Raw genomic sequence first — 24,945 nt, forward strand, 5'->3', positions numbered from 1 at the left:
AGCAAAATTGAAAACTTACTACTAATTGCCTTATAGGTAATCTGTCTAAAACTACTCAGGATTGTTTTTCTTCTAACAATAAAATCTAGAAAAAAGAAGGCATAATTCTGTGTTTCATATAATTTTTATTGTGTCCTTTCTAGTTGAATCTGTTACACATTTGTTGCATATAAAGTAGTAAACCTTTTTTATTGTTCTGGTCTTTTCAGCTAAGCATCTTTAAAGAAGTATTATCAGGGCTTCCCTGATAAGACAGTGCCCAGAAGAAATGGTATATTAGGGCTTAAAGCCTGGTTGAACATTCAACTCTCACTTTTCTGTTTACAGATCCCCTGCCAAGAATCAAGTAGCATCTGCCTGTTCTGTTGTGCTGTATCACCTCTGAGTTGTTTCTAATTTCCTTCCCAAAAAAAGCATTCAGTTTTTATCCTATCTTTAAGGCTTTTTGCAACTGTAGAGTCCCTTCCCTGTTTCTCTGTGCTCCCTGATTAGGGCCATCTGCTGGTTCCATATAATATCCCAAGCAAATCCTCATTAATGATGGAGATCCTAAACCCGATGATATTGGTGTAATCTGCATAAGTGAGCTGGAATATCTATTACTCACTAAGGGATTCAGGGCAGGCCCTTCTCAAAAATAGTGGGGGTTGTATTACTTCCCTATGTGACAAAGGGAGTGTGAAGATAAATTTCTAAAATTATGTTCCATCAAAAGATTTAAAGATGCTGAGCTTATCAGCTTTATTAAGGTGACTTAATATATTAATATATATTAAGGTGACTGAGCATATGGCTTACTGAACTAGATTTGTTTGAGATGCCCGAGCAGAGATGATCTGATTTGTACTGAGTCACTTCAGAGATTCTCTCCCCTTGAGGGGAGATGTTGGCACACAATGTTCCACCCCAGCCATAGTGGAACAGACAGTCAAGATGACATCCAGTGTGTGCCTTCATTTATTCTTCAACCCTCAGGAATAGTAACAAATGTACAGAAGGGCTTGCTGCACATTCTTTACAGCCTAGGAGAGTCCCTGCAAAAGGAGGTTTGAAGATGTCTATAGTAATGCATAATGCACTTGAAAAAATATATGTGAAAATAAGGTATCTCTGTAGTAAAGGAAATAGCTGTATTTGGTGCCACTGAATATATGTGCAAAGCATTAAGTGTTCTTCATTTTTATGTACATCTCTTTTGTACATGAGGTACATCTTTCCTGGAAATTTGAATAAATAGAAAATTTCTGCTTTGATTTTAAAGAACTGTATGACCTTGTATATACAGTGTAGTAATTTGGTTTTTTTAGATTAATTGCTTCCAAAATGAGGAACTGTAGGCAGTGGTTCCATGTAATTATACTGCTTTTTGTGATGTTTTACAGGACTTGTCTGTCCACAGGGTAGTATTATTTGCCAAGCATCATTTCAGATGTTGCATGTGCTATATTTAACAAAGATTCATCCTCTTTTGTTAGTCCAGCTTTAGAAAATTCAAAAAGAAAACCATCTGTGAAAACATCTCTTTAACTAATTTTGCCATGCAAGTTGTGGTGATGCTAATGATAATTATGATAGAGCGAGAAAATGCACTTTTTTGTTGTTGCTTGGCAAGTAGAATTAATTAATCGTAGCACAAGTTTCTCATAAAAGTCCTCTGGATTATAGGTTTTCATCACAAAATCTAGTTTCTTCCTAATCACTTACACAAAGATTGCCACAAAGATCTGAGCAGTTCCTAAGTAGAGTTGTTTTCCCCAGTGCCTCTGTTTAAGTTGTGCAGCACGTTGTCTGAACGTCCTGGTCTTTCCCTGCCTTGCAGGCTGGCGCAGATGGAAAGGACCAACGGCTCCTTCCTCATGGACAGCAGCTCCACCACAGGAAGCGTGTAAGTCACTCGCGCTGCTACGGCCGCCAGGAACTTTGTAGGGTCATGGTGAAACCTGCAGCAGCTCTGACACAGGGCTTAGTCCCAGTGAGAGCAGCTGTGAGCCCAAGGACGCCTCCATAAGTTTAATTGTTCCAAGCACCAGTTGTAGAAATTGGTGATGTTCGCTTGATGGTGTGTGGGGACTCTACGTTTGTCAGCAATTCTGCTTCGAAAGGGAGGATGTTTCATGTGACTTGTAAAAGGCCACAGCTCTATATGCTCTACTTGGTATTCCTTTTCTGCTTTTATCACAGTATAAAAGAAGGCTTTTCTAGGCTTTTGCTAGACCCTAGACAACTTTCTTATTAAAATAAAAAATCATCTGTACTTTGAAGATTCTTCTGAGCCAGAAGTGTGTTGCTACTTCATGTTTATATTTCTTGTTTATATTTCAGTTTTCTGGCTGCTGATCCATCAGTTTTTACCTGGAATTGTCCTATGTAATAAGCATAGTCCTGCATTAATTTTACCAATTTTCCTTTTGTTTTTCAAATTATGTGTCACTTTTATTGTAAAAACCCTAATGAAAATGCATTGGTTCTATGCTTGGAAAAACATAGAACTCCTTGGATTGCTGATGGATTAAATACTTTTTTTTTCAATGTAGAAACAAATGTTTTAACCTCTCTGTCATCAGTTCAGTTAATTAAATAAGCATTGTAGGACTGCCTCTTCTAAGTTACTGACAAATACCATCGGCATTTTTAAAGAGGGAAACTGAAATTGTTCTTGTTCAGCTTTAGTTAAAAAATGCTGTTGGTCTCAGTAAGACTTTCATTTATTGTTTTGAAATCTAATAATGAAATTATTCTATCCATCTATAGATAGGTAGTACACTATCTATTAATGTACTAACAGTTCAAGATTTAAAGTATTTTGCTTGAAAGAAGCACATGACCCCCTTTAAATGTTGCCTCTTTCCTGATTAATTAACTGTATTTACATACCAAACAAAACTTCTTTTTCATGCAAGCTGTTTTAATGTGTTTCTGTTGTTGGCACACTCACCAGTGAGAGAAATGCAGCCAAAATTATTCCCTTTTGATTTCCCTTCCACAAAAAAAAGAGGAGCAAACATACTGTCATTTGGCAGGAAAGCTAGAAACTTGCAGGCAACTAAATGCTCACACACTTGAGTTGTGTATTTTGAAATTAATGATCCTACTCATATACAAAGACAAAACAACCATCCTTCCCAATGGTAAAAGGGAGGGGGTGTATGCTTAATTTTTACTGGCAAATCAGTTGTTGATTTTAAATCAATTTCCCTGCATTCCTTTTCCTTAGAAAAGGAATCAACGTGGGAAGCTTGTGTACCAACAAGTGAAAGGTACTTCTGAATTTAGGTCTGAGTCAGGATATATGGACAAGAAAGTAAACTTGTATACAATGGCACTTCTGTTTTATTTGCAGATTACAATGCATGCTCTCATTAAGGCATAAGTCCTGAAGTACTCAAAACTCTGAAGGCCTGTGATTAAAATTTGAACTATATTCATAGAATCATTAGGTTGGAAAAGACCTTTAAGATCATTAATCCAACTGTCCAAATCCACCATCACTAAACCACGTTCCCACATGTGAGTGCCACATCTACCTCCCTTAAATTCCTCCAGTGATGGTGACTCAGCCACTGCCCTGAGCTACCTGTTCCAGTGCTTGACAGCCAGAGGTTTTCCCAGGAAACTACAGAACTGTGAAGTGTGTATCTCAGTTTGGATCATAAATTGCTGAAACATTAGGAGTTTAGGATTATAGTTCAAATATATTCTTATTTTTTAAAATGCCGTTTAACATAGAAATGGGGATGGTGTAACCATTCTTACATGGATGGAATTCAAAGGACGAATTTGAAATGAGAATACATGTTTCTTCTGTTCAGATGTAAAGCTCTGAGCCAATTTTTTTTTTTCAGTACTATTTCAAACATTCAGGAAACAATTGCTGATTTGGAAATGAAATTCTTTGCTTGTCATAATTGGATTTCTGTTTCATGATCTTATTTTTATTGGTCCTGAAGAGTCCTTCAGTTTACTAGGGATATAGAACAGAGACAGTATTGCACTTCATTTAGAAAGTTACTACTTTGCTCTTGTCAAGTTCACAGTACTTTTAACATTCTTCATGCTTCAGAGATTATATATAAGAAGTCATCTACATTTGAATAAGAGAACTTTCTTCTCTTTGTTAAAAATAATGAGTTTATTTTCAGAAATGTTTTATAATATTTGATTAAGAAAGCACTCATCAAAGATAATTCTTGGTTTTTAACTAACCTGTTTTTGTGAATGTTATTGTGACTTTTATCTCTCTAAGACTAACCCTCCCCTTTTCAAAAGATATGTGAATTCCATTTAAAAATGCATTTTCCTTAATCAGAAAAATAGTTGTAGATAGCAAAAAAAAAAAGGCAGTGTCTCTACTGTTATATGTCCAACTTTTTAAAAAACATTCTAATGCTCTCATGCATGAATTTTCTGGTACAAATACATTGAATAGAAATGTTTTCACTTCAAGCCATCTTCTCCTTAGAATTAGACAGTTCCAAATGTTTAGGCCAGAATGTTGTGATTTTATTTGCCTTTAATTCATGCAAAAGCATCTCTATCTTTAAAGCAGACTTACCTATTCACAAGTGAAGATGAGCATAAGGAAAAAATCAGTTCTTTACAACAAAATTATAAATAGTGTTCTTATCAGAAAGCTGTGCCTCACAGTTTGATAGATCATGATGTAGCAGAATGAAAATAAAAATTGTTAGAGAAATAGAACAAGAGTGTAACTTTCCTATTCCTGTTAGGCATGAAGTATCCTAACCAGCCTATACTGAAGTGAATTGCACTGGGTGTAGCATAAATACTTCCAGAATAAATGCAGGTGGTTAACAGCTGTTTTCAGGTTCCTGCCTTTACTACCAGTTATCTTCATCTCTGCAGTATTGTTGGTGCAGAGTTGGAACCTACCTGAAATTTTATTTGTTACAGAATTATGCACTTAGGTTCAGAAGAAGGAACAGAAGTGAAGGCCATTGATACTTTTACCTGGCACTGGTACTTAATGTGATGCAAGTCAAACTGGAGCCCAGTATGTAGTAACTGAATACTGTGACATGATGTAAGGGGTTAAAAGATATATTGTCACAAGGAGAAATTTGTTTCAAGGGATGGTGAAATTAGGAGAAGAACAAGTAAATTAGATAAAGTATTTTTGAATACCTTTTGCATCCTTATTCTGGTATGTCTCATAGCATCAGTAGGTCAAGGTGCGCTTTATTTGGACTAGAATGCATGGTGCTTAGTATGAGAGCTGCAGCAAAAATTAAAATTGTCAATGAAGTAAGTTCTCAAATAGCCATGTCTTCCTATCTTAAATACAATTTAGCAATGAGTTTTCTTGATCATATAAAGCAATGCACTGATGAAAAGTGATGGTCGTGAAATCTGAATATTCTTTCTATGGCATAGTCAAATAAAAGAGAGGTTATATGCAGCTTGATTTGCCTCTTGCTTCCTCTATGCACGATGCATGTTTTGGAACAGACATCTTGAAAATATATGTGTTCACAAAGAGAATAGGATATTTCAAAGGCTGTTTACCCTGGGCTTCTTTGTTGGGGTGTTGTTCTCCTCTGAGATGTACTTCTTTCAAGTCTGACCCTCTGGGATGTCTTGTTTGCTGCTTTTTACTGTGGTGAAATGCAGAATAGGAGCTGCAGCCTCTGCTGTCGAAGGACTTTGTGTACTTCTAGTTGTTTCTCAAAGCACACAGGGTATTCAATAAAATAACCACCAAGAAAGAATGAGCAATTAAATTTTACATGCTGCTTTTATTTTGATTGCTGATCATCATCTCCTACCACTTCTACAGAAGAATGTCCCAGATTCTCAAAATGAAAGTATTTGCCTGGCATAGAACAATGACCTTATGTTGTAGGTCATTTGAAACCCTGTCCTGGGACTCCTGTGCTACTAATGAATCTACCCTAATTATGGTCATGAGGTTTGTTGGTGCAGGTTCAAGGTTGTGTTTTTTCAAACTAGTAATTTTACAAGACGGACCAAAGGTCGAACACATGGTAAAAATCCACTTCTGTTTCAGAAGACTTCCTTTTTCAAGTCCCTGTGAAAAAAGGGATTGCAATACCAGTCAAAAGTATGTAAGCATTCACCATGTAAACTCTTTTTTGAAAACCATTTTAGGTTTCATTAAAAATTGAGGTGATACCTAATGGAGACATCTTGACAGAATCTCAGATTTAACAAATTCCAATAAATATATTAAATCCAGTTTTACAGAGCCTTATTTTTAAAAATATCCAGTTTAGGTATCCTAAATTTGGTTTATAAACTATTTCACCATTTCTAACCATTGAGAGGAGCTTTTTGATGCCTAATTGAAATCACCAGACTAAACTAGATCAAGTGAACATTTCCTGACATCATCAACACCCTTGCACAAAATAAGGCTGTATGTGTAGTCACACAGTGTGGCTTAAATTCACGTGTAAACAGTGTTTTGAAGTCTGGATGATAAAGCTGTGTTCTCTCACCTGCCTGCTTTAACTCTGTTTTTGTGCTCACCCAAGGTGTGACATGGAATTGCTGTCACTCTTGGCTGGCTGTGGCCATTTCAGTCACAGGGTACTCTGCACATTTTGCAGGCTGTTGGAAGCCCCCAGAGGAATTACATCACTTCAGCAAAAAATTTGTTAGAAGGGTTAGGGTATTTTTAGGGTATTTTTGTCAGGATGACTGAAGGCTATATAAGTACAATGATGTTTTAATTATCATATTGGGACCTGATCCAAACTCCATTAACTGCACTAGCCTTTGTTTTCATTTTAAGTAGACATGAAGTAGTAATGAAAACCAACAGTGATTATGAATTTCCCTGAGATCACTCAAGCAGTGAAGAAGATAAAACAATTAAAGGTTTTGTTTTGTAGATAAGGGTGGGGAAGCGAACACTGAGCTGTTTCTTTCTGTTTCTTTTTCGGCTAGCACTCTTGGATGTTATTCTTTTTTTTTTTAAGGACATAAATGCACATGAAACCCCAATTGCATTTAACTCCTTCTTTATATATGTGTGTATTAATGAAAAATTAATTTAATTTATTCAGTTGCATGGAAGATCCATGTTGTCATTTCTTCTCATGGATGTAGTACTGACAACAGCCAAGACAGCTAAGAAATAAGTGAATGTACATTATTTTCTTTAAATTTGCTACTCATTTTTAAAAGCAAAACTCAATAATTAGGTTTTTCATCCAGTGGACAGAACTGGCACAGGATATATTTTTTCTTCTTTGGATTTTTTCCAGAGGGCACAATGTTACTTGATGTACATTTCTTTGCAGGAGTCTAAATTTTCAAGTCTTGATGAATGCAAAGTTGAAGCCACATAATAGCTTTGGGTAGATAGTGAATAGTTATCCATGGGAAGAAATAATTTGGTACTCTTCTACCATGAGATTAGTCTTCAGTACAAATTTTGTCTTAGGCAGTACAACAAAGAACCAAATAGTTTTGCTAAATGGTAGAAGTACTTTTCCAAGAGAGAGACACCAGGATTCAGGATTTATTAAATCTTTGGCTATTTTGTCTTGCTTTTAATACTGATGATGCTTTTAAATTGATATTGATATACTAAGCTAACAAAAAATCTTAGTTTAACAGGATAAAGTAAGGTTTTTCTTTACACAAACAGTATTTATGCAGCTCTTGTCTGTTCCTGTCATGTGCATTTTCTCATTTAGTCCCAAGAGTCTGAACTTATTTCTGAGGAACCCTCCAATCCATATGCATGGCCCATAAAATATCTAATGGGTTTTACTTGTACATGCATTTATTTATAGACTGTTTCTCACCACAGAAATAACTGCTGTTTCTTCCAGGGTATACTTTTCTAAATAACTGGTTTTACTATTCTTTCAAAATGAGAAGGTACATTTGGAAATTCTGTGAGGAAAGATGTTAAATTGCCTGACAGGAAATTTTTTAAAAGCCTCCTGAAAATTTCCATTACACTTTAATTTTGAAAAGAAATACTTTACATATAAATGATCCTCTGATTTTTTTGCATGTGCTTTCAAAGGCAGTCCTTGAGGATACTTTTAATTCTATAACTAGTGGATAGCAGAATTTTCAGCTCCCAAATTTCCTCCAACAGTAGTGGGAAAAATTAGCACACAAAATATTTTTAATATGGAAAAGTCTCTTTTCTAAATAATATCTGAATATGTGTATATACCATATATACTCTGTGTGTGTGTGTCACTCTGCTCTGATGATGTTTTAACTGTAGGAGATCCTTAGGGTAAAGTTTGTACCAATATTTCATGGTATCATAAGGTGTGCAGTATCTTGTTTCTAGTCAATTAAAGGAGATAATGTAAGGAGGGTTTTCTTCAGCATTTATACTGCTGCTGCAATTTCTCTCTTAAAAAATGAATAGTATATATTTTTCTGTTGTTGATTCATTCTTGAGTAACCAAGCAAGCAAACTGGTTTTAAGATGTGGTATCTTTCACTTTCTATCCATCTGACTTTATTTATGGAGAAAAGCCAGCAACTTGGAAAGTAAGGCACATCTATACAAAACCAAATTCACTTGGGTATTAAAGCATAATTGAAAGTGTCAGGACTTCTGTATCTCCTTACCAGAAAGTAATTTCATGTGAGTCAGGAGGAGGACAGTGTTATAGTTTATTTCTGTCCCTGAATCTCTAATAAGGAAATCGATTACCAATGCAGAATTTCAAGGTATTGTGTGTGTGTATCAAAATAGGGGGAGAAAAATGGAACTTTTTTTCGCTAATTTAAATGTGACTTCTTTTTTTTTTTCTCCAATTTTATTAGGTAAATTGAGCAAACCAAAATTATCTCTTAAAAATTTCAAAAATGTCACCTATTTTTAAAAAAAGGATCTAGAAGATGCTTGTTTGTTTTATTTATTTTTAAGGCATTTCAAATCAGTAATCTTTGATTGCTGATTTGACTGCTTTCTTTTCAAATCACTTATTCTTGTTTTCACTCTTTCTTTTCAAACTACTAGCAGCATTTGTTCTCTATGCATAGATTAAACTAAGCTGATCTTTTACTACAGATTAATCTTTTTTCCCCATGCATTGTATGTTTATATAGTTTCCTTTCAGTATGTTTTTTAGGCTTAATTTCATCTCGCTTAGTCCTTTTCCATAAACAAACAAAATCTCTTAGCTTGATTGAGATGTTTGCTCACGTAATAAATGTTTTACTGCTCTGTGTTTATCAGTGTTGTTTTGATGTTTCAGAGAGGATGAGCATGCCCTTATCCAGCAGTACTGTCAGACACTGGGAGGAGAGTCACCTGTGAGTCAGCCACAGAGTCCTGCTCAAATACTCAAGTCCGTGGAGAAGGAAGAGCGGGGAGAGTTGGAGCGTATCATTGCTGACCTTGAAGAAGAGCAAAGGTCTCATTATCTTCCTACTGGTGTCTGAATTGCCATTTTGTTATTGCTTGAGCCATGCATGTACTATGTTAAAGATGAGAAAGACCTAAAAGTAATGATTTTAGCAAAAAACCCAAACAATTCACAATCAAGGCATATGTTGAGCATAGCCTGGCTCTGTTAGATAGAAGAGGGAGGTGTCTGTGAAGAAATAAATTAGTTTCACTTTTACTTCACTGCCATTTTTTCAACCCCCTCCACAATGTCTTTGAGCTATTTGTGCTATTGGTGGGAGATGGTAACATTGTTTGATCTAAGAAGTCATCATTCTCCTCCACTTTTCAATGTCCCAGGTGTCTGCAGATGGAATATGAGCAGCTAAAGGAGCAACATCTTCGGAGAGGAATAAACCCTCTTGCGTCGCCCCCTGACTCCGTTGTGTCACCTCAGCATGCTTGTGAAGATGCCGAGCTCATTGCTGAAGCTAAACTCCTGAGGCAGCACAAGGGCCGCCTGGAGGCGAGGATGCAGATACTGGAAGATCACAACAAGCAGCTGGAGTCCCAGCTTCACCGGCTACGGCAGCTCCTCGAGCAGGTACTGTACACTTTGCCCCGTATGGTATCTACACCATGGATTTCTTGGGGGAGCAAAGGCACTGACATTTTACTGTAAGTATTTTCACCATGCACTCTTGGTCTGTTGCAATTAATCATTTCTAACGAGATATTTTTTCTTACCCTCTAGTATAACCCGTAGTTAATGTCAAATGAGCAGAAAATGATTGCAAGTGCTGGAGTGATCATGGGAACTTAGGAAACACTGAAAATAACACAAAAAAGAGCAGTAGCTTTTCATTAATTAAAAAGCATGGGAAGAAAATATATACCCTACTCCAAGTAATGATGCCAGCCACATCCCATGTTTGACTTCAGTTTTACCAGACGCTTTCCTTAAATAATATGTTTATTTGTTATCACAGTTAGTCACTCAGACCTCTCTCAGCATGCCAGAGACAGATGGCCAAAGATATATGTCTGAAATAAAAAGGAGCAATTAATTACATTTAAAATTCTGTTCCTCTTGAGTAGCATATTTAGACCAATAAGCTACAGCCAAGAGGTCTTTGACACAAGTAAATGCTGAAGGTAAGAACCTTTTAGCAAGTGCTGGTAGCTGGAGATTGAAGGTTTCCTGTTTGGCAGAAGGAATGCTGATTGCTTTGGAAGCCAGCATGTGCACACCTGGCTTCTAGAAATAACAGGAGCAGCATATACCAGGTGTTGTTAGAGATGTACTATATCATGTGGGGAAGCTTGAGTAATGAAGAGAAATTTGTGTGAATGTTTTCTTCTAACTAATCCTTACATTTGGGTCAGAGTACAATGAGACAAGGGTTTCCTGCCTTCCATGAGTCAGATCACTGGCTGTGTGTAGTAGAGGATTTAACTAAGCCAAGAAACAGGCTACATAAACCAGGTATTAAAATGGCCTAAGTTCCTGCTGTAGATGATACTCTCATTACAGAGATTAAGGTATTTGCTGTTTGTTTCACTGGCTTTGTCATTTTTTTCTAGGCAGTTTTGGCTGAATAGGATTAAGATGCATCTGTTCTAATTACTTCCCTACCCCTCTAGCAGAGTAAATGTTGTTGCTACTGTGATTCTAGCATTCATCAGTATTTGAGTAGCTGTAATATTTCACAGGGAAGACAGCAACTGTTAATAATAATTTATAAAGTAAAGGTCTTGGGATATTTGGCCAATACTTGGTCTTGTAGAGAAGTGTTTAAAATCTGCAAAGAAATGTGATTGAACAGGACACACAGGTTCCACCAAACCCATGGTCACTTGCAGCTTAGTGCTTAGAGCAGAAACTTATTCACCCCTTCAAACCCTTTTTTTTCCCCTAATGAGCTGAGAATGATCTCACAATTTTGTAATCTTTTTGGAATCCTTATGCCATTATTAGTAACACCTTTAGAGTATAAATTTTTGATGTGATAAAATGGGTGGGAGAAGGAACAGTAATTCTTTCTTACCAGTTCTGCTGTTGGAATTTTCTAGGCATTCTGCAGCTTTTGGGTTCAGATAGGGTAAAGTAGAATAGAGGTGACCTTTTTTAGTATTTCTGACTGTTTACACCTCATTTACTGTATAGTGTTGCTCTTTTGCTTTCTGTCCACATTGTCCTGTCTCTGTGGGAGTCACGCCATGCTTCTGATTGCTCCAAGTATTATTTCCTAAGGTCTTTGTTTCTCCTCTGTCATTTAATAAAGTGGCTCTTACAGAGTCAAGTATATGAGAATGTCTTTCATAACATATCTCTGGCTTTTCAATATGCCTTTCTATACAAATCATTATAAATTTTACTGGATGTTTTACAAGCTGTTTCCAGAATGTTGAAGCTACTCCCCTGATGGGGATTCAGAAATTATAAATAATTTGAATTTTTAATAATATTTGACATTAATAGAATTATGAAGCAGCACTGATTTCAATTACTGCTCCCTTTGTAAAAAAATGCCACTCTTCAGCATGTTTGTTGTTCCATCAGCTTGGCCACTATCTTTTGGAAAAGCCTTTATCTCTTTTACTGCTTGGGGAAGGGATTTATTGAAAGCCTTTTTATATTTATTTGTTTCTTTGGCTTTTACTGGTTGTCCCAGTTATTTTTAGTGGATAAAAGGAATACCTTTTCTTATTAATGAGATGGATGATTTGCAAGAAAGATGCTCACAAGTCCCAATCTCAAAATATATAACAACAGTATAATTGCTAGTATTAAAGGACAAAAGTGTCTTGCAGCAGTATTTTTGCCATGGCTGGCATTTCATATCATCTCTGTCTATTCTATCAACAGCAAGTCTCCCCATTTCTCTTCTCCACTAGCCTCCTGACTGGTGTTTTATACCACTGAGTATAAAATAGGGACTGGAGGCTTTTTTTTCTCTAAAAGATTGGAGTGAGTCTGTCTACACACAGCTAATGGGGCAGAGAGTTAATGAAATTTAGAGACTTTCATGTAGTAACTGCTTAATCTAGATGAGAGCATTCTAGGACATTCTTTAGAGAGCACCTTTAGCAGAAAAATGCATGCATCCTCACTGCACACTTATCTACTTCAGGTCACAATTCTGAGGTTACCATACTATTTTTATTTTAGCAAGCCCAAAGGATTGGTAGCTGTCACACAATGTTGTCATTTTTGTCTGCCTGATTGATTAGGGTGCCAAAGAAGAAGGTGAAACAGAACTGGCGTGTGACAGCTTTGATACCAACATGTTAATCAGACAGAGAAAAAACAAGGAATTTGTTTTCATTTTTCTTTCTTTAGCCTTTACAGATACTGCATTTGCAAAGGCAAAGTGAGATCTATTATGAAGGGCATTTAAAGTCTGTTTGGATTTTTCTCAGTTTTCTCTGAGCTGCTGAAAAGAGGTTTCATATTGGATTTGATATTGAAGTTAGTGGGAGCTAAATTCATCTGTCAACAGCTGTGTGATCAGACAGAGAGTAAATAGGGGCTGCAACTCCCTCTCCAGCTGAAAGCAGAGGAGCTTTATCAGAAGAGTGCAGCAGAGTTTGTTTCTTTTGTAGCTGGGAGAAAAATTCTGGAGCAAGAAGAAACATCTGTAATGAGTGTGGTAGTAAAATTGGCATTTTTGGGGTTTCTTCTGATTCAGATTGGGGACACTGAGGTTTAGTTTGTTTTTTACCAAAAGCAGCAGAAGGAAAGAGCAGGTATATCTTAGCTGTCCATTAGCCACAGAGCATTTCAGACTCTTCTTTGGGAAAGACATCAGCAGGAGGCATAGTGAAATAAGGCACTGTATATTAAAACTGGTTGAAACAAATATCTCCTTTGAAGTGCACTAAAAACTGCAGTAATACAGAAGCAAAACCAAAATTTCAGAGTTTTCTGGAGAAGGACTTATTTGTCCCTTCATATCTTTGCTTGGTTTTACCTAAAAAGAAGTTTGAAAACTCCCCGAGACTGGAGTTAGAAACCTCTCCCTCATTCCTACAGAGGCATGCTAAGTATCCCTGCTTTTGTTTCTTTCAAGAAGAGGCAGCAGGTGTATAGTAACATCTAGAGCTATTTGCTTTTGGTTTCTGGCTTAAGGGCTGTCTGCTGAGTTGTTTCAAGTAAGAATACATGAATTTCATGATACTGGAAGTGCTCTTATTTTGTAGGTGTTATATAATTGGAGTCAAATAGAATGTGTTTTTCTACTGTGGTTTTTCTCAAGTTCTCTAACAGTAGAATTGTTAAATCATGTAAATACATGCTGATATATCTATATCCTCAACTGGTTTGCATTTAACATTTCTCATTATCTGATTATTATATTAAGGCAATTATACTACTACCACAAACCTTCCCTTTCTGCTCCAAACCCCACTCTTCAGCTGCATAACAATATTGTCCTTAATTTGGGAGAAGAGTTTGGTTTGTTTAAGCTTTTCTTTTCATTGCAGCCACTGGAACTATGCAGTGAAACATTTATCAGTATATTTAAATGAAAATGATGTAATCAGGTGCTGCCATCTGATTAGAAGATGGTGGTTGTGTGGGTTTTGACTTGTTTTTAAATCCAGCTGTAATATTTCATTCTGACTGCTGCACCAATATATGGTACATCAATGTAACTCATTCCAAGTATGTTTTGTTTCCTCTCAGTTTATCCATTGATGGTCCTTGTGCTCTTTCATCATGTACAATAGAATTACTAAGTAGTACCTTGACTAACTCATCACCTGAGTCTGTAGGCATTTAGTTTGTCTATCAACGTGAACTGTTGACTTTACAGTGCCTTGCTATCCTTGACTGAGCCTATATGTTGCTGTGCTGCAGTTTTATATGTCCAGCACAGATCTTCTCATTCATCTGTGCACAATTTATTCATAGTTACTGTTTGAACAGGGCCAAAGGCAGAGATTTACTCCAGGTGCAATTTTGCATTTTGAATGATTCATATTCTCTGTTCATCTGTTTGTGGGTGCTGCTGGAGTTAGTTTTCTTGTTCTGTATTGAAGGGACTCTTTGGAGAATTTGCTTCCTCTCTTTGCCATTACAGTTCTAACATTTTGGACAGTGGTTTCTGGCAATACAGAATTGCTTGGGTTAAATTATCCCAGGCTTTTCTGATTTAAAATCACCACTCTCATATTACTTAGATTCTTTAGCTGGATTGAAGCCTGGTACTAAGCAGCAGATTACTTAACTACCTGATAGTAATTCACTGTTCATAGAAGTGTTTTGACAGTAAAATCCTTGTCTGGCTTGAAAACATTTCCATTTTTCTTTGTCTCCTATGCAGACTAATATTTCTTGGTTTATTCATTTAGTCAAAGCTGGCCTTTAGTATTGTCATGCTGAAAGTGATGAGATTTAGAGGAGTTTTACTGAAGATTGTTTTTGATAAATTGGAAGCTATCTCAAGAAATTGAGTATTTTAGTTAAGGCTGTGAAGTGCAAAGGAGCAAACTTGTGCACAAATTAACAGCCTGTATTTTGTATTCTAACTCTGCATCAAGTCTCATAGCTGTTCTAGGTACTTGCTCAGTTTCAAAAAGACCATAAAAGCAATGATCTTTTGTATTACTTCACTATCTGCTTTTGATAGATTTACTTAAAGAACCTGCTCCTTTAGCTGTTCAGAAGTAATTTCATGATTTGCAGTCAAAAAGATAAGTGATAGCAGCAACAATTCCAGCTACATCTGCATCAGATGTAAATATTATTTCACTTTTTCTTTTTTTTCAGAACAATCACTTCTGGAGCTCAAATACTGTATTACTAGTATCTTGCTAGAAACAATTTTTAAAAAAAGGGAGGAAAAGAATGGAAAAATGCCTGAATAAGGTCCCTTCCAATATTTCTAAGCTGCCTTTTCTTATTTTCTGTCCATATATGTATGCTTAAATGTAATCTCAAGCACACACATGGTTGCAGCTAAATTATTTCAGTGATTCTTCAAGTGAATTTAAGAGTCCAGAAAAGGTTATTTTCAAAGTATATAAGTTATTTCTCATAATTTTCAGGAGTTTGTGTAATACAAGTAGTACAAATTCTTGCAAATTTGGTGTCTTTCACATGGTTGAGAATCAGCATTAGCAGGAATGATGGCTGGGTACCACTTTTTAATGAATTTGTTTTGGATTTGTCTTAAGTGTTCTCTTGATTCTGGAGTTTACAGATCTGTTAGTGGTTGAACAGTTGTTTCTAAGCATGCTTAGTCATCCTTGCAAAGCTTTTTGTGGGCCCCTAGCTGAATGTCCTGTTTGTGTGTGTATAAGTGTGTATATACCCATGCAGATAAATACAACCCAAATAATCCCATTGTGTAGTCTTTCTGCAGAGCTGGACTGGGAACCTTGGCATACTGTGTGTTGTACATTACATTGTGTTTCTGTGATGCAACAGAACATTATTTTTAACAAGGCCATTAACTGGAGTCTGTAAGAGCTGTTCTTAGGTCTAAATTTATTTTTTTAACAAGTTCTTGGTTTGGCTTTTTTTTTACTCCTCATCAGTTGTATCCAACTATAAGTAGTTTGAGGACATAAAAAAAGGAAAGGAACAAGATGGCTGCATACAAGCCCACAATTAAATTATGTGGATACAAGTGACATGAATTTGTGTTTTCTTGTCTTTCATGTAGCCCGAGTCAGACTCCCGGGTCAATGGCACCTCCCCCTGTGCCTCGCCCCAGCACTCAGCCCTGGGCTTCCCTCTGGAGCAGGACACAAGCTCACAGTTCCATCAGACAGGTGGGTGTTCTCATCAGATATGTGCTCGTGAGGCCAGAGGTGATTACTGGATAGGTTTGTTGGCACTTCTGGAAAGATTTGTAAATCAAGAGGAGTGGATCTTTGCATGCTTCTGCTCAGTGCAGCAGGAGCTGTTGCTTCCTCACACTTGGGAAGAGCTGCTGTATCCTAAGAACCCTTGTGGTTCTGCATTACAGACTTCTGTCAATAGACTCCTTGGTTCCATCTATTCTGACCAAGTGAATTTTACTGGGCAAATCCATCCTCACTAAAAGAGGAACCAGTGGTCCTGACATGTTTGTCCTACAGTGCACACATGGACCCAAGGAATCCATCAGATACAGGACCAAATGTCCAAATCAGGGGATCTACTCTTGCTCTCTGCTTTAAAAATTCTTTTGTAACCTCTGCTTGTCCTGGTATTTTGATGTTCCCACTCCCAAAAGGTCCACATCTTTAACAATAATTCAATATTTATGGGTACAGACTCTGCACATAAAGGGATTTCTCTCTTGAAAGATTATTTTAAATTCTCTCATTAATTTAACCAGGAGTTAGCAGAAATAACTATGGACCATTGCATGGTCAAAAGAAGGGGGAAAGGGAAAATATTTTTTTCAAATTATTTTAGTACAAGTTCCTCCTGGTTTTGTTTTTAAGCCTTGTGTTATACATTAAATATTATTTTGTTCCTTTAGAAAACAGGAGAAATATTCTCTTGCCTACTGAACAATTTTCATTCAGCATTAGCATATGCTTTTTTACTTTATCTGGAAAAACATGGAATTTTGTTGAGTCTGATTACATGCAGTGAAAAGATGTAGTATGAAAGATGCTGTCCAATAAAACTGCCAACAACACAGCCAGTTATGTTCCCTAACCATTCTCTTGGCTAATTTTAAGCATCATTTTTCAAAGAGATGGTAAGGAGGATTTTAGCACTACTGAAATGGCTGGTACACATTGCATAAAAACCATCTAAAAGATAAATATTGGGATTTTTTTTCCAAGAAAGAATGTGTATTCACTCTGAAATTTACATGACAAATCATCTGCAATTGGAACAGAATTTTAATAGAGTAGCTATTGGGTTTCATTCCCTCATCTTGTCATTTTATTTGTTTTAACTGTAAATTTTTATATACTGTTCCTTGCTGGCAACTTCTAGTTAAATCCTGGATGCAATATTTAAGTTTTAATAAAAGAGAAATGAGTTTGACTGCAAATCAATAATGTAACTTTCACGTCCTCTCCCAAGGCTGGCAATTATTAATGATAGCTTGTGCACATTACAAAGGCTTCAGGTACTGTTTTCCCTTGAAATATAAAGGAGTAATTAACTGGAAGGTTGGCTAAGAATGCCTTTTAGAATGTTGTTGTCCTTTTTTTTTTTCCTCCTCTTGTTACAAAATTCATTTGTTTTTTGTATCTGCAGATGACTTGTTAGTTCCACCTCATGATACCAACACAGATCTAACAGATGTTATGGAACAAATCAACAACACATTTCCAGCTTGCTGCTGTAAGTTTAACAAAATATATCTCTGAGAATCATATTGGAGAAAATATGGTCTTTTGAAGAAAAAGAATTATTCTTATTGTATTAACAAGGAAAATGAATATTTCTGAGGGAATTTATTGCATAGATATTAAATTAAATTAAAATTCCTTATTAGACACTATTTGTGAAGGTAGATAAACGTTCTTGTTTTAAGTGGAAACAATTCACTATAAGAAAAGCCTGTAGCTCCATGTGGAATTTTCAGCAGTGCCCACATAAGGGGAAAGACATCTAGAATCTCACTACCTGCTGATAAAAACCTTTTGTAGAACTTAAGTGATGTAGATTCAGAATTTCTGAATGCAGTTTTTTTAATAAAGCTTGAAAAAAAAGTCCTTAGACAATTAGTCCTTAGACTAATTACTGAACTAGTTATTAAATAGACTAGAGGAAATATCTAAATGCAGCATGTAACAAATTTCTCTGCTTAAATGCATTGGAAGTTGATATTTTATTCAGTGTCTATTAAAGAGAGATCAAAAGGAAAACCAGCTTGTTCCTATGCATGTCTTGTATCAGCTAACATACATTTCCACTGATCCTTCTTCCAGTGTCACTGCACTAGCAAAAGTGAGGAGCTGTCTCATGTATTTTGGTGGGGTTCGTCAAATACACTTATACATATGCAGATCTCTCTCTCTTTTTCCATATATATTTTTTTTTCAGCTCTTTTACCTTAGAAAAAGAGTAGTGAAAACTTTGATATATTCTCAAAACCGTTGAAAGTTTCAAATGAAATGTAATAGTAATGGTCAGTTTTAAAAGGCAAAGTCAGAGAGTGGCTGTTTATGCCCAGTCCTTTTGGAAGCATCAAGACTCAACTCTATGCTATTTTGTAAATTCTGCAAACCCTGTTAATACCCCTTTTATGTCTTGAACATACATTGTTTGGCTGTGACAAGCTGCATCACAGCTTGTGTGTTTTGAAAAAGCAAATTAGATTCCAGCAAAAAAGGTCTTGTTTCAGCTGCCCTTTTTGATTTTTGATGAGTTCAACAATTCAGAACTCCTTGTTCTGAAAATTAAGTATTTGATTCTAAGGAGCATCTCATTTGAAGTCAGCAGCTAGTGGAGCTGCTCAGCACACCTTGAGGGTGGGTGTGTATACAAATCAGTATAAAATGCAACTCAAGCATTTTGGTTTGGTTCTTGGTTTTCGGAATTACTGTCTCCTATGTGACTGTACAGTGACACGGTCATTTGGCCCAAATGAATGTAAAGCAAATTGCATTTTGTCAGGACAAGTTTGGTAATGATGGCTGTTCTCCATGACTGGAAAACAGAAAAAACCTCTCTGATTCTGTGAACAAGCATCTTAAATGAGATGGGAGAATACTGCTAATGAAAGCCATGGCCCCTTCATATTGTGAAGGCTATCTGAGCATTTAAGATTAAAAGGAGGCACAGTTCCAAATCTCATGGGATTTTTCCCTGTTGTCAGGCTGAACCACCTTTCCCCAGTTAGTAGGCACTACTTATGTTTGCTCTTATTCAGTCATTCTGTAACATCTCTTACTCGGGAGTCTTTTTGATTGTCAAATTCATATCTTAAATGTTTTAGAAGCCTGGAATGAGGATTATTAGTTTGGCCTTTCCAAAAAAGTGCACTAAACTCTGAGTTTTGCTGTTTTTTTGACTGTTTAACCAAGAGAAATGTCTTACATGCTTTATTTGTTTTTATGAGTTTCAGGTTATAATTAATCTTGAAATCAGTCTTTCTATTTATTTCAAATATCCTTTATGGAGCAATTATTCATATAGTAAGGCCAGCAATACTTTTAATGGTGGGCTTTGTTGTTTTGTGGTTTGTTGGTTTGTTTGGGGTTTTTTTGTCCTTCTGATCCACTGATCATGGATGTAATGCCCCTTTTTCATTGGTCCTCAGAAGCAGGCAGATGTACAACACTGTGCAGAAGCCTTGTATGTGCATCTGAGTGATGTCCAGAGCAGTGCATTTTAAACAGATGATACTGTAGTGCATCACTCAGTGGTTTCTATGGCTGCAAACAGTGAAAATGAAACAATATTAACTATATCATTATAATGCTATAAATTTGTTAAGTTTGTGAAGAATTAAACCATTGCAACACATTTCTAGTTAATTGTTTAGTCCTTTAAAGATAAGTCTTTTTGTTCTTCTGTAGTATGTATTTTCCTGATAATAACCTTGTTTTTAAACTGTCAAGATGCAGAATCGTGTACATTTCTAACCTTTTTTATTTCTATTTGCAGCAAGTTTCACTGGCAGACCACAGGTATGAGACATGTTTATGTACTTGCATAGGCATTGGAAACAAAGTAAAGCAAGTGTAATTTCAATTAAAGCAAAGGGGCTGGGGTGGTTTTTGTCTACATTTTTCCCTAGAGGTTCCTTTGGAAGCTAGACTGATACACAACAGAAAGGCCAGGTTTCAGAATATTGCAGGTAATAGAAAATTTCTACTGGGTCAGACACTGGCACAGGTATTATAGTTCTGCAGGTCTGCATTGCTGTCCAGATGGAGCCAGCTTGCATTTATTTGTGCCAGTTAGGTTCAAGGCAGCATAAGTTTGCAAGATCAAAGCTGGTTCTTGCAAAGACATCCGGGTGCCCACGGCTCTGCTTTCAGGAATGTGGGCACCACTGCACAAGGACCAGGAGCCAAACAGCACCTTAGGCATTAGAGTAAGCTGTCTGTGCTGAACAGGCAACCACTTCAACAAGGACTTAAAACACTGCAATATTGTAAACTTAGATTTCTTGTAACTACATGCCACAGTTATTTGCTGAATTTCAGACATGTAAATTTCTAAAATTTCAGGGTTTTGTAAGATGATGTGACAGCGCTGAGCTGCCTGAGCCCAGAGTTAGAGTTTCTGTGTGTGCTGACACAGTGGTTCTGACGTTGTTTCCCATCACAACAGGCCATGTGAAGCGTTCTTTGGGCTGTCAGCCAGTGCTTCTGGAGCGCAGCACAGCCCTGTCTGCAGCCGCCGGCCGCGCGTTCCGCCCCACAGAACCTGCACGGGACACGCCGTGCGCCCCGACCGCGTGTTCTACTTGAAACAGTACCACACTGAGCACCCAAAGACGAGGATGTTGTTTTATAGTAGCTTTTGGTTTTTCCTTCTTCCCTTTCTATGCAACTGTAAATTAATGAGCAGTGGAATATTTGTCACTGATTTGTATAAATATACAGCCAGGGGAAAAGGGGCAGGGGCTTTATATATGTTCTTTTTGATAATCGTAAAGAGAACTGCATAAGGAGTTTGGAGCAAAACGTTACATTTATACATTCCTTTCAGCTCTTTGCTTTTGCATTGTAAACTACCCTTAGTTATATTCTCACACATGTAATATTCTGTACTGATTATTTGTATGCTAACCATCTGACCACACAGATTTCAGAATATCCTTGTATTGTTTTCAGCATTGACATATGAAGTTCCCATAATCTGTGTTATTGTTACAGATTAACAACAACTATCATTAGGTGCAAGATACAGTATTTTAATTCAATTAAACAAAGTAAACACTCACTTCAAGTCATAATTAGCATCCTCATGTACCTAAGTGATATTTTTAACTTCCTTTTTGTTATTTCCAGCCAACACTCCATTTGGAGGATTATTTTTTTAAGCTTTACTTTACATTGAATCAGGAGATAGCTAAAAAGAGGACTTAGATGATAGTTTAAGTTGGTTTTAGTAAGACCTAAGTGTAATCCTTCCCAATTTTGTTCAGAGACAAAGCTTTGCTGTTCCCTGCTGGGCCAAACTTGCTTCAAGTTTTGGAATTTACAGTCTAGCAAGTAAAGCTTATTTCTGTGAGATCCCTTTCTTTTGTCTTCCTCTTGGAAATGAAGAGATGATTAGAAAGCCCTTTCCAATACTATCTGCAACAGAACTTTCTCCAGAACTGCAGTGCACTTGGATATTAGCATTTGGCATTGTAATCTTGCAGATCATCCTTATCTTTAAAATAATTTATTTATTTTATTACTTTTGATAAGGATAATTGTGGAAATGTGATCACTGATCATCTATCTCTAGATTTTAAAGATTATCGTAAGAGATTTTAATGCCTTCACAGAGTTTACAATGCTGCATGGGCACTTGCTTTAATTCTAGGACATACCTTTAATTGGTAAAACTGCATGCAATATCTTCCATGTAAAGTAAAGAGAAACAAAGTTGTGTTGTTCTTAATTATTACTGAAGAAAAAAAAAAAAAGACTTACTTAAAATGGTGTTGAAAGAGTTGTAAAATTCTCTACTGCTACTAAAAAAATGCTAGAGGACCTTAAAAGAGCAGGTCAGGAATTTCTAGTGGCTCTGAAGTTTTGCCATCCAGACTGTCCTGCACCCACAGTATTTACTCCTGAGCTGCTGCTGCTCAAGGATTCAGGCACAGTGTTGACCACCTTCTACTGCTGACACCAGTGCCAGTTCTTTCTGAACCCTTTGGCAAATGATTTAACCACTCTGCCTCTGTTTTCCCATCTGTAAAATGGGGATGATAGTGCTTACCTCTCAAAGGTGATGTAGGACTTAGCATTTCTACAGAGCTTTTCAGGCACTAAGTATTAGTCTTGAGCAAGTGGAGCAACACTGTCAAGGTGAGAAGATGCTGACTCCTATTAAAATGTAATGCAGTTATTTTGAGTAGAAAAAACTCCACATTTTACAGAAGAGGAAAGCCATAACCACCTTTCTACCTCAGACCTATCTTCTTAAGTAGTATTGGAAATAGCTTTATATTCTGTTCTCTGCGAAGTACTTGGCTTTTATCAAGCTACATAATTCTCTAGGCAAAGAATCTTTAAAAATACTCCCAACATAAGTATAAAAACAAATCAGTAGTGAATTTGGTGGGTTTATTTTTGTTCTGAATATGAGGTTATGTATAAAGTTGTTTTTCTGCCTGTGTTTGTATGCATCCTTTGTCCTCTGCTGCCAAGTAAATGCTGCTTCAAACACTACATTGTAACATTCTTCCTATGAGACAATAATAAATAAAAGGAATATATTGCAGTAACATGAGAAAAACTATGGAGTTCTTCTAAATTTTGTGGGCTTCAAGGATGGTACATCTCATTGCTAAATGCTGAAAATTTCATTCTGAAGGTTAACATGAGCAAGCTATGATAGGCAATTTTTGTGTCCTAGCTTTTTCTCTGTGTGGTTTGGGTTTATATGAATTAGATGAAGCAGTGGTTTTTTTCTTCATAAATCTTGCATATTTTCTCTAGTTTTCCATCTTTAGTCTGGAATCCTTCTCAGTTTCATGACAGACAGTAAATCTGATCGTTGAGAGGCAGACTTTCTGTTTTTTAAAATGTTCTGTATATGTATTACAGAACAGCAATAATGCATGAAGCCCTGTCAAATAGGAGAACTATAAATTAGTCTTCAGGTTTTTGGTGGCTTTCAGTCAACATGCACAGCTGAACCACAGCATTAGGGATTCTGACAGAAAGTATATTTTCTACCTTGTGCTGCTTTCAAGTATTTGCATTAATGCAAGTTATGTTAAAGACTGTGTTGGAATTGCTACTCTTAAAGGAGAGAAAAAATCCAAAGCCCCAACAATTCTGTTTCCTTATCATAACAGTTGGCACCAGTTTCATGTTTAGTTGTTGAGTTTTGTTTGGGTTTTTTTTTAAACTCTAAATGTGAAACATAAGTGTAAAAGTGATGATCTTTTCCCTCAGTTTGTGAAAGGATAGTTAACAAGTTGTATGGAAATATCATTATTTAAGTGATTTAATAGTTAGCAAGGAATTTAACTATAAAAATAGTAATACATCAAGTCAAAATAAGTTCTCTATTTAGAACAATAAATGTGCCTTAAAAGGAAGAGTCTACTAGACTAAGGCATGTATGAAACAGCACAACCTGTCGTTTTTTAAAAAACTAAACATTTTAATTATATGTTTGTAGAGTAGGAGCAGCAGGAGAGAGAAGTATGGACAGGACCAGGGCCTGACTTTGGGAATAATTTATGAAAGTGCACTTATCTACAAGTTGCATCCTCTGTACCTTGCTTGTCAAGGTGGCAGGTGCCAGAATTCAGCGATGCTGCCACCTGCAAAGAAGGTACTCAGCTTAAAAAATGATCCTTCAGTGCTGTGCCACAAAGGTCCTGGCCCTAGACAGGGGGAGCAGAATGGCACCCACTTCTCACCAGCCACGGGGCTTTCCTCAAGGGTGTTGGGGACAGTGTGTGGCCACCTCTGGTGCTCCATGCACAATGCAAAGGTGAGCACTCCCTCCCTTCTCCACCCAACCTTTACCTTTAAATACTGACCAGACTCTAGTGCTGTTATTTTGTCAGGCCAAATAAAGCAAACCCAGTACTTCCCATTAGAATGCTTGTGTCTCAGTCCAAAATACACATCTATGCAAAACATCAGGAGGGACAGCCTCCTGCACAGCCCAGAATGGATGGCATTGGTTGATAGCATATCAGTTTAAATTCTCATTAGAAAACACCCTTAAGCTGTATTATTAACATGTCAGTTCATTTGCTCAGAGAAGATGCAAGATTGATGGATCTAATTAAAATCAGAGAGTAGAAATCCTTCTGCTATTCAGGCTTCATCTTCAGGGGAGCTTTTATCACTAGTGAAACCATCATCTTAGTATGGGTAGTACTATTTATTTTTTAACCAAGAGAAGGCTCTTCACATGTTCAAAGCCAAGATAGATTATGAGACACCAGCCCTGCTAGGTCAGAAGTACTGGACACAGACCATCAGTATGTGAGAATTTGTGGCACCTCCCTGTCCTGGGTCAGGGGTTCTGTCCTCTCTTCTGTTATTTCTCCAGTTGGAAAAAAAAAAAAACCCAAAAAAACCCAATAACTACACTACTAAGCAAGAAACAACCCCAAAAAGCCCAACAAATAACAAAATCAAAATAAAATAAAATAATAAAATCTAAGTTCAGCCAAATTAAAAATGTATCACTGTAATGGGCAAGTTTTGGATTTACCAAGATATTCTTTTAAACATTTCTGGTACAAATTACCCCTTGGGAAAGAATTTGTTCATTATATATATATTTAATTCTCTACTTTAGTATGGAGTTTCCCTAAGAAAAATCTTCATGAAGGCGTTTTTTTGCAGCACTGCAAAACTGAAAAATGGATCCTGTCTCCTGTCATGCAGATATGAAGATGTCATGCCATATGGCTGAGAATTCTGTTCCCACAACAACAGCAATAAAATCAGTCTTACAAATCTTGGCAAGGTGTAAATTGATAATAGTG

General features: G+C 36.6%; 1 protein-coding gene across 6 annotated transcripts in view; it reads left to right on the forward strand.

Moving 5' to 3' along the window:
• UTRN (utrophin) overlaps positions 1-22,710 on the forward strand; it is a 334,555-nt gene extending 311,845 nt beyond the window's left edge. For all 6 annotated transcript variants that reach the window (XM_079299176.1, XM_079299179.1, XM_079299174.1 and 3 more), the window contains 7 exons: positions 1,820-1,885; positions 9,219-9,377; positions 9,710-9,953; positions 16,024-16,132; positions 17,568-17,654; positions 19,926-19,948; positions 20,598-22,710. In XM_079299176.1, coding sequence (XP_079155302.1) covers positions 1,820-1,885; positions 9,219-9,377; positions 9,710-9,953; positions 16,024-16,132; positions 17,568-17,654; positions 19,926-19,948; positions 20,598-20,606 — 697 coding nt within the window. In that variant the 3' untranslated portion in view covers positions 20,607-22,710. The remainder of the gene's footprint in view (positions 1-1,819; positions 1,886-9,218; positions 9,378-9,709; positions 9,954-16,023; positions 16,133-17,567; positions 17,655-19,925; positions 19,949-20,597) is intronic.
• Positions 22,711-24,945: the final 2,235 nt, after the last annotated feature.

This window comes from Erithacus rubecula, assembly GCF_903797595.1.
Source record: "Erithacus rubecula genome assembly, chromosome: 2".
Taxonomy (NCBI): Eukaryota; Metazoa; Chordata; class Aves; order Passeriformes; family Muscicapidae; genus Erithacus; species Erithacus rubecula.